The sequence below is a fragment of the Pleuronectes platessa genome, chromosome 2 (genome assembly GCF_947347685.1).
Source record: "Pleuronectes platessa chromosome 2, fPlePla1.1, whole genome shotgun sequence".
NCBI lineage: Eukaryota > Metazoa > Chordata > Actinopteri > Pleuronectiformes > Pleuronectidae > Pleuronectes > Pleuronectes platessa.
Genome location: NC_070627.1, coordinates 14,480,226 through 14,495,199, shown reverse-complemented (window position 1 = coordinate 14,495,199; position 14,974 = coordinate 14,480,226). Strand labels below are relative to the sequence as shown.

The 14,974-nt window shown below is 40.4% G+C and overlaps 1 protein-coding gene across 1 annotated transcript; it reads right to left on the bottom strand.

Moving 5' to 3' along the window:
- Nucleotides 1–35: 35 nt before the first annotated feature.
- On the bottom strand, nt 36–14,619 carry LOC128450157 (S-adenosylhomocysteine hydrolase-like protein 1). The gene is made up of 17 exons (XM_053433664.1): nt 14,128–14,619; nt 10,574–10,685; nt 10,197–10,340; nt 9,829–9,929; nt 9,441–9,543; nt 8,685–8,779; nt 8,326–8,432; nt 8,125–8,241; nt 7,062–7,125; nt 6,661–6,749; nt 6,336–6,406; nt 6,079–6,173; nt 5,872–5,970; nt 5,039–5,107; nt 4,612–4,690; nt 3,785–3,905; nt 36–3,517 (listed from the first exon to the last, which is right to left on the bottom strand). The coding sequence occupies exons 1-17, from the start codon at nt 14,305–14,307 to the stop codon at nt 3,511–3,513; spliced, it is 1,653 nt and encodes a 550-aa protein (XP_053289639.1). The 5' UTR covers nt 14,308–14,619; the 3' UTR covers nt 36–3,510.
- Nucleotides 14,620–14,974: the final 355 nt, after the last annotated feature.

The window sequence follows — 14,974 nt, the reverse complement described above, 5'->3', positions numbered from 1 at the left end:
AGTCATGTCAGTGAAATGACGTATATCTGAGCCCATTCTTAAATTTCAACAGCAGTTTATTAAAGGGAATTGTGCACAAAGAATTTAACAGCATGTATCGTGTCAAACTTAAACACAGTTACTATGATGGAAATACAGGCTTACAGCTAATATACCATTCGCAGAACTTGGTGTGCACATCAATACCTGTCAAATCATAGCGACCATGCTTATTGACTTAAAAGTCAGCGGTCTGCTCCAGAAACTACACATTCTATGTGTCTGTCTGTATTTTGAGTTATCCTCCGAATGACTTCAAAGTTGGCGGGTTTGCGTTGCTGAGGATCCCATGAATTACAATTTGTAGAGCTTTTCTCTGATGAAGAAATCAACACTGATTCCTTCTTTAATTCTAAACAGTAAACTCCACTTCCTGTTACCAGCATAATCACGGTTTCTTTTGAACGAATTATGTATTTTTTATTACAAAGATAGCCTGGTGAGGGTAATGGCTCTATTATCAGACTCACAATACAAGATGCTGTCAAATGACTGGGCAGGATTTGGGTCAGGTTCTCGACAACTATTCATCCAAAACACTTTGTATTCAATGCTGCACTACCCAGGATCGCAAAAGCACACCCGCCGAGTTTAATCTCGACCATATCAGCAGTTGTAGAGAAAGAAAAAAAATGGACAGACTTATAAAAACTGAGCATTCTCCAAGTGCTAGTCGGAGGATTGAGACACAATCAAAACATCAGATTCTAGCTTTTACAGGCAGTGCACTATAAAATAAAGGTAAAGCATACATTAGAACACCATAATGTAAAATGCTGCAAACTAAAACTGCCTAAACTGATCTTACAGTTATGCATATCAAAGAATGTGAAAAACTCTCAAACACTGCTTATTTAAAAACACTGAACTGAAAGGAGTATGTTTTTCTGCATAGCTATTACTGTATATTGCAGAATAACAATTATTACCACACCTGGGGGTAAAAAAAGGGCCTCACTTAATAATGTGAGTATAAATTATTAAGTGAGTCACTAGCAAGTCACTAGCAAGTCACTGTCAAATGACCAGTAACCATGGTTACGGCGCTCATCTTGCCGACAATGACGTCCTCACTAAGAGTCTAAGAGTATAATTCCCTTAAAGCTGCTGTGGTGCAAAGATGAGGGAACCTCATGTTGCACACAGAGGGAGAATATTCAATAAACGGCAGTGAGTGACAAAAATGTACCTATAAACCCAGAAAATATGAAATTACTGCAAAATGAAATACAGGAATAAGCTGCGACAGTGTAATGTAAAAAGATTCTGAACGTGGAGTAACACCTTAACTGTTCAGTGTAAAAATACAGCATGTTGAATAGTGTTGAAGAGCTTCATATTCAGAAAGATCTACAACCAGCACATATATATACTCTGAATTAAAAAACAACTTATCATTGAGTTTAAGAGTTTCAACACTAATTAAAAAAAAAAAATTGAATATGTGACTATAGATTTGTAGATGTGGCATGTTGACGTTTTTAACAAGCTCCGAGAAACAGAGCTTAAGCCTCTTAAACAATGCCAATATTCAGGAAACAAAATTAGGTAGCCTTAGAATTTTTAGAGAAGCTATAATAATGGTGCAACAGGGGAAGATAACGTAGAAGTAAAGTTAATGCATTTTTCAAGACAAACAAATGTGTTGATTACAAAGCTCGTCCATGATCAGTCACAGAGCTTATCAGGATTTAAGTTAACTTTACAGTTGATACAATTCTTAATAGAAAAACCGACATCCTTCTAGTTCAGAGGTTCACAAACTTCTCAGCCCGCAACCCCCCAAATAACCGAGCCACAGAAGTGTGACCCACCGATATCATAAAGGCTATTTATCTGAGAAAGTTCACAGAAAATGTCACCTTTATGAACATGTGATGGTTCTTGTGGTGCATTAAATTAACCTGCTGCAAGTGATGTTGCCACAAGGGGTCCCAGTGACACAAAGAAAATCAGAAGGTACGCTTTTGGAACAATTATGGCTAAAATAGGATACTGAGAATTGTTTTTATATTGTATTTGATTTCTGGAAATCATCTCACATCACTCCTTCTTTGTCTCACTAGCCCCCAGGAGGTCCTGACACCAAGTTTGGGAACCACTGATCTAGTTCTACGTTCAGAGTCCTGTGACAAATCTTGCAACAAAATCAGTTTTGCATTTCACCAAAATACCATTTTTTGAGTGGCTCATCAAACACTGTTACACTTACAGTAAATAGACCTACTGTATGCAACACTGTTCAACGTGCATTACACAGAATATACAAAGCTGGAATAGTCAACTTACTCCCGACAGGTAAAATTCACAGATGACATAGTTTATAGAGTATCAAAATATCTAAACTTAGTTTAAACCTTTACTCTAAATAGTAATTCTATGAGAATGACAGTGGGATTAGAGTCAGTGAGACAGTGCAGACATGATACAAATATATTTACAGATAATTTGAGATATTTGAATACCCTGAGGTGCAGATACTTTTCTTACCGGATACCAAAACCTCAAAAAATGGAAACATCTTTTCAAGAAAATAAAAGCCAAGCTCTCCTCTTATGTTTGCTATAGTCCTTATTTGCCGACATCTGCTGCATGTTTTTCTGCATCTTGTGGATGGAATGTATCATGTAAATAAGTGCATATACATCAACTATATAAAGAAAACTTTAAAGCTGCAATGAGCGATTTTGCCAAACGAGACTCACAGATGCACAGCATTGATTTACAATCAGCTTATCACGTAGCTATGGCTCATTTGTAAGCAAACAATTTCCTACCAGCAGACACAGTGACGTCGAATTAGTCATATTTCTGCACACTTGATCCATTTAAGTCCAGTTTTCCCAGGACTTTTAGCACTGACTTGATCCAACAACACAAGAGCAAAACGTTTGACTTTGTTCATGAGGAGTTAACACCGGCTCTCTGTGGTTTTCTACTAGATTGTCTAAGTTTCTTATCTTGAAATGGCTGCCAATGTTTTCATACAGGAGGTTGATAAAGAGCCAAAACAACTAGCGAAAAGTGTCTAAAAAAGCTTTGAGGGTTTTGCATTTCAAGTGAGCCTTTAGTATCATGCGGAGGAATCATTGCTTATATCAAAAATGTCACTTGATGAGGGTTGAACCGTTTCCATAACAGACCGCTAACATTTCACAGCTGCAATCCTTCTCTGTCATTTGGCACAGGATATTGATCAGTATCTATCTGAACTCCAAATATCCTGGAAGTCATCAATGGAAACAGATGTATTAAAAACAGCAGGTATTAGGGCTGTAGTTGGGTGCCATCGTCTGTTGGAAGCTGCAGGTGAAGTTATATTCTACTGTGATCAGTGGAATACATCTAAATCTAAGCTGTGCATCCTGTTATCAGTATAAAATACAATACACATAATTGTTTTTTAATTCTTAGGGATAGTTAATGACCGGTACCGTCCACATTCATCTGTGCTGGTGGTTCCTCCGCAGTCTAATACCTGTGAACAACAAACATGGGGTGATTTGATTTGAGGGTCCCAGCCCCTATTCAGCTTTGGCAGATGGCATGTAAGCATATGGATACACAGCAATGCACGCACACACACCAATTAGTATAAGTTAACCTATGATACTGTTCTACGGTACACTATATGCTATGTTGAGATTTCAACTCTAATCATTTGTGGTGCACATCTTTAAATTTGAAATGGGATCGATTAACCATCAAAAAAGCTCTAGAATATAGAAAACAGGTCAACCTGTACCTGTAGTAGTTGGGTTTAAAAGGGCCGTTCTTGTTGAGGCCCAGGTATTTTGCCTGGTCATCAGAAAGCTCTGTCAGGTGAGCATCGAACGTCGTCAGGTGGAGACTGGCCACATATTCATCTGAAATTACACAGATATGGTTTCATAAGAAAGAGACACATACCCAAGAAATCAACCTCTGGTCGGTAGAATCTCCCTTTGACAGTTGGACAGTTATAGCCACACCATCAGGAGTAAGTAAATAGGGAGATTTTGCACTTCCCATTTTTATCCCATGTTTTAAACTTGTACCACTACCATGAAGGGCGACTCAAGAGAAATGAATATGTCAGTGCTGCAGCGATGAATAATGTTGCTCATTGGAGCCTGAATTGTTTATGGGCTCTGAGAAATGAAAACTAATTTGGCCTTTTTTAATCATGTATCCCAATGCTATTCATTTATTCACGGTTAAATGCAACATATATATATAAATATATGTTATATATGAGGGAAAAAACTGTATAGTATTTTAAAATCAAAATCTCTGTCTTTCCTCTTCCTGTTTCAACATTTTGATGGCTCATCCAGCAGTCAGAGGCGTTTACTAATTTAACATCCAATGATAATCCTTTCTTGAATTATGGCCAACAATCCACAGGAGTAGGGTGGTGATTAGTTATCTGCAATATAATTTTCCATATTTAGCTGGAAGTTGCTTCTACCTCAAACTCCCATTAGCCCCTGTCAACGTCGACAAATACCCGTGACATTTAACTCCATAACTCTGACCGTTTCCCAGGGTCTTGAGACACTACAGGTTATAGTTAGTTATCTGTATCCTTACCCATCTTCTTTGGAAGCAAGTAAACATCCTGCTTGTATCGTCCCTCAGGAGCATTGTACAACTCTATAAGTGCCAGAGCCTGAAAACAAACAAGCTTTAATGAAACTGTGAACCTCTGTTTACAGAGCAATGAAAGACAGTATGCAGTATGTAGCTGCACATGTACTGTACAAGCTGACGTGCTCTTATCTCCTCTACATGCAGGGATCTGCTTTGTTACTGAAACAAACTCAGCTCAGATACATTCTGTTCTACTCGTTTGTTTTATCATTACTGATGACATTTCCAGGTCAGGGTATGAGCTTCTCTGCAGGGATGGCCAAAGGAGAAAGAAAATGATAATCCCTGTATACTCCGCTATCTGCAGTGAATATACAGTAACTACTCTGTCCTCTGCTGCTATAATTAACAATGATCAACCCGTTACCTGAGTGGTGGCTGTGATGGACAAGACAAAGGTGGGGACAGTGGAGCAGCTGAGGTTAAGCAGACGTCCCTGTGGAAGAAAACACGTTGTCAAGAACATAAAAAAAACACAGCGTGATTTCGATGAACAACATGTCTCCACTTCCTCCCACTATCCAGATATGAACTCTGCCGTCCTGCACATTTGGAGCCCATGTCTTTGCAGTGGTGATCATTGTGTGAAGCGTCGATAGTGAGGTCCCTCTGACACAGAGTCAGTCGACGCTGTCAATCAGGATGTTTCAACCCAGTTTACGTAACAACATTGAAAATTAAAACTAAACTTATTAGAAAAAATAACACTTGAACAAACATCAGTGTGATAAGAACTATATAAAATGGCGGAAACATTCTTTGAGAAAAAGGTGTTTGACGAGGACATTCTTGAATAGACCAAGTCCCATCCACTAACATGGAGGACGTGGGATTTAGGACCTATTCCGCCACCCAGTGACGATAAAGATGCTTTGGCTTAATGTGTGTGGAGCCGACATGTCGTCCATCTTTAGTCTACCTTAAAAATCAGCCTGCTACTCATGTCTTCCCAAGCCAGAATTCAACACTAGTCATTTAGACAGCGTGAAAAACTTGAATGACCAGTTTAGGTATTAAGGGAGGTTTTGCTAGATTTTACCAAACAATCTGTAACTGATCAAATTAGGTTAAGGTGGTATTATTATGGAGTGGCGTAAACAATCAATTATATCCAAATTCCATTATCCACTGCCTGAGAGCAAATCATTTCAATTATCTCTATGTATTACATTTGATTGCAAGCTAGATAGACCTACTCACCTCAGCTAGAAGTATAACTCTCTTCCCATCAGGCCAGATGACGTGGTCCACCTGAGAGCGCACTCTCTCCCAGGTCAGCTCCGGGGTCCGGAGACTTGCCTGCAAGAGACGAGGGAATCAGTCTCAGATGGCACTTTGTCTCTGAGGATAAAAATTCCTGGAGCATATATATAACTTGGATTGTTTCCATTACAAGCACTGACGTACCACATCAATCTCAGTGTTGGAGTGTCCCATGTTGCAGACAATGGAGCCATTTTTCATTCGGTCCAGCTGGTCTCTGGTCACCACATTCTTGTTCCCTACAATTGGTCAAAATCATTCACCTACTTTTAGAGTGTATCATCCACCACTAAGGACACAATTAGCAAACAGCCCTCAGAAATAATGCAAAGCACAATGAAATACAGGATATTGTACATCGCACTGAGAAGTGACACCAACCCGGCTTAAAGACAAGTTACCAGTGCATGTGATGATGACATCAACCTGGCGAATGACCTCGTTCAGCTTGACCACCCTGAATCCATCCATGCTGTTCACACACAAGAGAAAAGAGAGGTTCAACGTTCAGTCTCAGTGAGCGATCGGTTATTTATTGACAATCAACTAAACCCAATGGGCTACTTTGTGTTACTTAGTTATCTGACAGTATTCTCTCAGAGAATTAGCAAACAAATCGATTCTAGCCAGCTTCAGCAGCTATACAGTACATCCTGTCTCCCCTCCTACTACAGTATGTGTCAATGTATTCAGGATGGAGAACATCCCAGTTGCTGTTTTCCTCACCAGGCCTGCAGGGCACAGATGGGATCGATCTCTGTAATAGAGACGATGGATCCCAGAGCTTTCAGGGCAGCACAACAACCTTTTCCAACCTGCAAAACATAATAATACGTGTCTCACAATATTTACATATTCAGACAAGCCACTCCTGATAAAGAAATTATTTATATGTTAACGTAAACTGCCTTAATACAAACCCATAAAGGCTTTGGCTATTGATGATAAACATATGATGCAGATTCATTAACATCTCCCGAGGTCATCAGTCAGACAAAGATACAATCAGTGGTCTGTAAATCTAAACCGATGAAATGTGATGACAGCGTTCTCTGCCATGAGGCTATGGCATCAGGAGTGTTTTCACAGATATGTGTTCAACAGTAGTTTATGTTAACGTTTCTCACCTCTCCATACCCAAGAACGACCACCTGTTTGCCTCCGAACATCACGTCTGTGGTTCTCTTCAAGCTGCAGAGGGTTGAGACATCAAATTGAAAAAATGAAAAAAACTCATATTCCACCTCATGTGTCAAAGCGTGCATATTTATATCGCTGTTTTCAGGCATGAACTCTGGGAAATGTTTGGACACCGTGTTCTGACTTAGCCTTTCAAATCAGATTTATGTTCTCTCATTCAGCCCCTTTGGATAATTACATGACATTACCGGGAGTTCAATCCATTTCTGAAAGCAGCTTAAGATCGAGCAGCAGAATGTTATTTGGCTCATTTCATTTCATGTCCACTGACATGTTATCATATAACATTTTTACACTTCTACATAATATGACAAGTTTGTGTTATAAAATATTTCCATCTTTACAAAACAGATGATCTGTTTCCTTGAATGTCCAACTAAAATAAATTGAATGATGACATTTAGAGCCATAGCTCATAATGGAACACGAGCAACAAGGCAATCAGTGTACCCTGCAGATAATTAATCTAAAGGAGCAGCAAAAAAGAGTCAGGCCTGTAGAAAGCACTGACCCAATGCAGACCTGTGGAGACACTGTTAAATAGTACAGACTGTCCGTGTGCTGCATGGTGATAATTAACAGCAGGATAATAGATGCAACAGTAACTCCTTCTCAGGCTGTTTACGTGAGTGTTCTGCAGAGAGGGCTCGCCATGTACAGAGGAGCATCACACAGACGGCTACAATTAAAAAAACTATTAAGCTGATGCATGAGTTTGATCTGCATGAACGCAGTGAACAGCAATGAGAGCAGTGTTTCATGAGATGACCACGCTCTACTGTTAAACATCGACCGACATGTCAACACTGTCTCTGTGTATTTAACTCTACATAATAAGTAGGAAGCACCTTTGGTCAATGGTGTATCTCTTTAAAACCTTTTGTCTACGTAAAGCCGTCCAGTACACAAACTCATGCTTAAATGCAAGTTCTGCTGTGTTGTTGCTCAGCCTCCCAACAATCGAATACCTCAACAGGCAAAGGTACTCACCCGTCCAGGATGGACTCTCTGCAGCAGTACAGGTTGTCAAACTTCTGCTTTGTCACAGAGTCATTTACATTCATCGCTGGCACACACAGTTTCCCAGCTTTAGACAGCTGATATAACCTAGGGTGAAGAAGGAGGAAACATGTCACTTCATATTTGTGCATAGGTAAATATCTACAGGAAATCTGTTACGCATTAAACTACCTGTGAACCCCAGTGACACTCTCCTCTACGATGCCCCGGATCTTCTTGAAAACATTAGGGTATTTCTTGTACATCCAGTGTGTCAAGTCTCCTCCATCATCAAGGATCTAACGGGTCACAAGAAATAGTTCATATTTTTATTTATGGACATAAGTCAAGAGACAGCACTGTGAGAGAATAATGAATATTGCACAGCCTGGCACTGGTACATGTACTGCCTTGTACTGGCACACATTTAAGTTTGTATGGACATTTGTCAGCATATGCATTATAGTATTCAAAGGGCCCGAGTCTACAGTGGAGTGCCCCCGCCCCCACACACACACACACACTTAGACTAATGAAAAACGTTTACAAACCATGTTAGGTTGCCAACCCTCATTGTTGACACAGCGGTCAATGCACCACCAAAAGTCGTCCTCAGACTCCCCCTTCCAGGCAAACACAGCCACACCTGAGACACAACAGTTGGAAGTAAGAAACCCACTTCACTTAAAAATGTATAGTGTTCCTCATAGCACAACTTGACATGCAGTAAACTATGCACAGCAATAACTTACTGGCCACATTGGACAGTGGGCACATACACGACCATATTAAAATGCATAATTCACTGAGTTGCTCCTAAATCTGTTGTAGCCCGCTCAGCTTGTCAGATCACTTAAGATCTACAGTGGGTATTTACCACATACTTAAACCGTCACATAGCAACCACAGACAAAAGCTCTAGTGGTGCTGTTCTTTCACTAAATGGTCAATCTTATGTGATCCCATTATCTGTGCAGGGCTGATTTCTCAAGAGTTTATTAAACATTTCCAAACAGTATCCCTGGTTCTGAAGGAAACAAGCTGCTCACGTGTAATTTGTGAAAAACAAATAACACCATATACTTATACGATGGTCTCTCACAAACATATTTTATGTCATGATCAAGTGCAACTATAATACAGGGGATTTTCAGACTCCAGTGGTAATACATAACAACGATACCAGTGTCCACGACTTCACGGAATTCGATGTAGTTTATGATGTGCCCATAAAGGGAATGCAGGTTAAATGAGTGGTGGTGTTTGAGCTCCATAAATAAATGTTCTCTACCATCTGTACTGCTAACCTGTCTCTGACAGAGCAGCAGCCACTTCATTCTGTGTAGAGTAAATGTTGCAGGCGGTCCAGCGGCACTGAGCCCCAAGGGCCACCAGAGTCTCAATCAGCACCTGAATACACAAAGGTGAAGAGGAAAATTGTCATAAAAAAGCTTTTCGCTCATCCTGAATACCACATATCAATCATTTCTAAATTGTAATATTCAGTAACACAGAATGTTAAAAGGAACCTGGAGTTCTTGAAGATTTAAAGAGATAATATGATATATTATAAGCTACTTCTGATGTCTGATCATTAAGTGGTGCAGAAACTGTGAATAAACCTGACCTTAAGTCCTACTCAGATAAAAAGTTTCTATCACATTGCAGAGTGTGAAGATCAGAGAGAACTCTTACTGCAGTCTGGGCAGTGATGTGAGTGCAGCCCACTATTTTGGCACCTGCCAATGGTTTCTCACTCTGTGCCCGCTTCCTGAGAGAGATCAGCGCAGACATATCTGAAAACAAGAGAACATATAAAAAAAGGGATGAGGAAAGAAGATGATGCACAAGAAACTCACAAAATACTATTCACTCCCTCGAGGCAGCTTTATAGACTGATATATAATAGAAAGACGACCAGATTTCTAATATAAATATAGATAAAAGCAATCTTGAAGAAGATATATTTTCCAGTTCTTGATCACAACTACATTTCGCATCAGTGTTGCGTTTAACAGGTGCGTGTGAAACTGTGCTGTAACTGCATCTTCTCTGTGTCTCACCTTGCTCTGCGATCTCAATCTCACGTCTGCCGAATTCCGCCTGTTTGATGTTCTTGACACAGAAGTCGCTGTTGCCCTTGGAGTTGACCTGTGTTTTGTCTCGTGGGGACGTCTCATCGTCAGAGCTGTCCGTGTACGACGCAGCTGTGAAGGAAACGCGGTTTTCAAAGGACTCATCACATTCAAAGACACCGACAGACGACCAGACACTACACCAGTACCAGAACAAGTGGAACGACAGTTGATCAAGATCTGCTTCTTACTTTGAGGAACAGAAATGTGGTGACGACAGTGTATTGACATATTACATGAAATATATTATAGTAAAGGTAGATGTAACTCTGGTGCACAGGTGTCAGGCCGTGTCTCCTTCTTACCGGAGCCGCAGCTGTCTGTGGATGACTGAGAGATGGAGCGGGACAGGGAGCGACGTCCTGCCTTGGTGGGGAACCTGCTGAACTCCTGCTTATCCTCCACAAACTGGATTTGCTAAAAACAAATAAAAGGCTTGTGATAAAACTCAAACTGTTTTTGCCTGTGGTCCAACACTTTGAACAGATTCAGCAATTAGTGCTTATTTCAAAGTCTCCTACTGAACTGAAGCTTTAGTGTTGTTCCCACAGTTATAAGTAGCTTTGGATTAAAGTGTCTGCCAACTGAGTAAATGTAAATGTCAACACTGTAAATTTCCTTCTTTCATACCAGAGTTGAACCAAAGTAATTTTAAATGGATGCAGACGGTATAACATATTTAAAAGCTCACGTTATGGTGCAGCTGGAGGTTGGGAACTGTGAGCAGTTCGAGAGAAAGAACATTTCAAATCATTGTTTCAGCACCAGAACTAGAATCTAGAGCCAGACTGTTTTTGGTTTGGTTTGATTTGAGTTGAGTGTAGATTTGGATGAAGGTAAGTGAACAAAATAAAATGCACTTTCTATAACATTGTGAGATAGGGCAACTATTTCCCTGGAAATAATTCATGGATATTGATGTGGAAAAGAATCGGGCACATTTAGCGAACTGATATCTGAAGCTGCATATAAGGAGACTATATGAGGATTTGTAGGAGGAATGCATTGTACTAGGTGCCATTCTAGATGCCTCTGCTGCAGTTTCATCTCCTTCTCATCTGCTACTTTTCTGCACCAAATGTGCAACTCCTTCATTCTTGTAAAGGGAACATAAAGTGTCTGTGTGTAAGAGGAAGTAGCTTGTTATTCAGGTGTGTGTACCTGGCTTTATGTCGGCTCAGCTAACTTTTTGTCCAAGTGGTTAAACTAGAAAAAGAGTTGCTGACGGGGTTTTTGCATACGTCGAAGCAACATGAGACAGGTGAGAAAAAATCCTACGGGTGCTGTAACATTATCCTCTCACATCTAATGTGGTGAGTCCAGGTACAATGAAGAGGATGCAGCCAGATCTTTAAACCTCAGAAGTTTCTAAACATGTTTTTTCCTTTTCTTTACCATGCACTTTTTTGTCTCAGCAAAAAAAAAATCTAGATTTAAAGAATCAGATTATTTGGAGATTAGTTTTAGACCTTAATAATTCACTCTACAATGTAAGTGAGATGTCAATCCTGTCATTAAAGCCGCTCAGGCTCATTCTCCACATTTTTGAAAAGACGCTGGGTCAGTCTCTACTTTTAAGTTGAGGGCTGGTGCTGAAAACCCTCCACATACCAGTGAAAATAACACAGCAACCAGGGACAATGTGAAGCTGTTTTCCTGAGCTTAAGGTGATAAGACACCACATATTTTCCCCAGGACAAGACAGTGTGGGCTGCAATGCCGGACACTCAGGTTTTAGTTTTACAAGACTGAATTTATTCACTGCCAGTGCTTCTTAGACTCCAACGCTGAGGGCTTGTTCTAACCACTGATGAATGCTGGTACTCAAGGTTTTTATTATTCTGTCACTTGAGGTATATCATTTGATATGAGCTAGTGTGGTTGGTTGTAACATTTGTTTTACATGTTTGTATAATATGTTTTATTCATCTTTTATGTTTAAGGCCACCGGACATCAGGACAAATAACCTCACTGGGAACTAAATGCCACATTTAGATTACTTGTTCACATAATCTGAAAAGAATATGCACTTCTTAAACAGTGTTGGATAAAACTTTTAAAAAATACATATTTGTCTCTATTTTCCTTAACCTGTTTACTTTTCTTGCATACACTGTTTGTTACATAGCTTACTGTTGTTTTAAAGAATATAAAGATATAACAAATGTGTTTAAAGGGGAATGAGTGCATTTCTTTATTTTTTATTTTATGTAGAAATACTAAAAAAAAGCCTCATCAAACCCATACTTGACTCTGACCTTCAACCTAGTTCCCATCTATAATCATTTGCTTGCAACTTAACCATCAATAACTAAATATTAACTAAAGGACATGACCATTGAATGAACTGAACATGTGTATCATATGTATAACAAACCACACTGACAGCAAACAGTTCTCTTTCTACGCACACTATGGGCTGGAGCTACCTTTGACCTCACATGGTAGACAGACATGCTGTCAGTAATTGTTTTTCTTGCTATTTCTTCCAAACATAACAACTAATGAAGTCATAGCTCTTCACCATGATGTGATTTGTTTGATTAGTTGGAACACATCTGTCAACGCTTCCCCAAAAGTCCAGTGGAACTCTGCTAACTTCGTTCCAACATTACAACATTACACTGTTTGACCAAAATAAAATAAAAGGATCCATATAATGCAAGCTAATGGTTGTGGTCACAGTAAGTCCCTCCCAAAGAGAAAATGAGGATGTGAAACACTTGGTTTGCAATGAGGCTGCAGGCTGACTAATACGTCTCGGGTAGAGAGGGTCAACAGAATCCTTATCACAACTGAACAACAGGATTGCACAATGTAAAAGAATGTGTTTAGTCAGAAAGAGGTATTCAATTGTCCAGACCAGTTTACCTTGCTATCTCAGCCTAAGAATTAAAAGTGCAACTCTTCCTGGTTTGTTGAACAATGAATTGCTCTTTTGTATTTGGTTCATGGAAAAGTCTTGTTTCCTTAAGGAGGATGAGGTCAGGGATACAAGTTCGATTCTTAAACCTGGTCAACACGTACAGACTTGATTTGGCAGCACCGGTCAAAAGACACTCCATGTTGGCTTCTCTGTGTTGTGACAATCAGTTGACAGTGTATGTGTTTGTCGAGGCAGCAGTCAGAATCTAATCCTGAAGGAGGTCGGCACAATAATATTAACCAAGGTGTTGAAAGTTTCAAAATCAACCAAGTATACGTGAATGATTTGAAATATTGTCCGCTGGTGGGATGACCGTGAGAAAGGAATCAAGACCAGCTCCATTGTATAGACTGAGAGGTTAAAGTGTTGAGCTGAGGTGTAAACTATTGAGAGACAACACAGGCCAGTGTCTCTGCATTGAATAAAACCTGTATGTATGTGTATTGCTGTAGCTACATTGTGCATTGTACTTCAAATATAAATTTAAATGGCTTTAAAAAAGGAAGTGAGATTTAAATCCAAGTGTACTTTGAAGTGTAAATATTTGTTTTCATTTTATACTGATATGGACTTCGGTGTGAAATAAAGCTAACTAACTAAGTTAGGCTGTATTAATTAGGCTTTGGAAATGTTAACCAACGTAACATTTCTTTGACTGAAACGTGTAGAGTAGGAATAACAGGTTGTCATTACTATATTCTCATCACTAAATTTACTATGGGCTGTTATGTCACTGTGAGGTACTTTGAATATTATAATATCCGGGAGGGGGGGAGTGACCCTGATGCACCGGCTGCAGAGTTAAAGAGGAACACCAGATACGTTATAGGTAATAATATAGTGCAGAACTTTGCCAGATTATATAACGTCCTCTGATCGGTTTAAATGTCCCCCACAGTGCCTCTGAGCAGGGCTTTAGCCGGGACCCTTACCTTCTTCACGGGCTTGTGTGTGGGCACGGCGCTGAACGCGGACGACAGCTCTCCCATGTTCATCTCGCTGTTCTTGCTCACGGTCATGGCTGAGTACTTCTCCGCTACGTTCTCGCTCTCCTTCACCTCCTTGCTCGCCTGCTTCACCTCCAGCTTCGCCTCCGCGGCCGGCTCTGCCATGCTGCCTGCGTGTGTGTGCGTGTGACGCTACCGGGACTAAAAATAAAAAACAACCGGCTGACAGTTGGGTTGGAATCGGCTGAAGCTAAGCGCCGCTAGCAGCCTGCGCTCCTCGGTGGGATCGGCAGAGAGAGGACGAGAGCAGGGTTCAAGACGACGAGGGAGGAAGACACGGAGGATGAACACGGCGGCTGTGTGCGTAGCTGTGTGGAGGAGTTGAAGAATGTCGTTGTTGCGTCTGTTTCGTAGCGTAAAGTCGCATCGAGCTGTGGCGAGTCCCCGCGGGCTCAGCTGTCACCGGGCTGAGGTAGTTTGTGGGCGGTAACCAACATACGCAGGGGGGGGGGGGGGGGGCGTGGCACCACGGAAGATGCGTTGGTTGTCACGGCAGATGACGTCACTGACAGCGGCGAAAGATTACTACGGACATAAAAAGGACAAACGTATAGAAAGAGATATAAATAGACAAAAGGAAAAGGCTAGTGCGGTGTTTATTTATTTATACGTACGACTATTTTTTTCCCTTATACGACAGGGGTTCCTGTTTATCGTATTTTATCATTGCTGCCAAAATGTACACCTTGTTTTTTTCTAAGTCACCGTAACTTGATTCTTCTGATAATTAAAAAATTATATACATAACATGCCAACCCAACACCAATTTTCT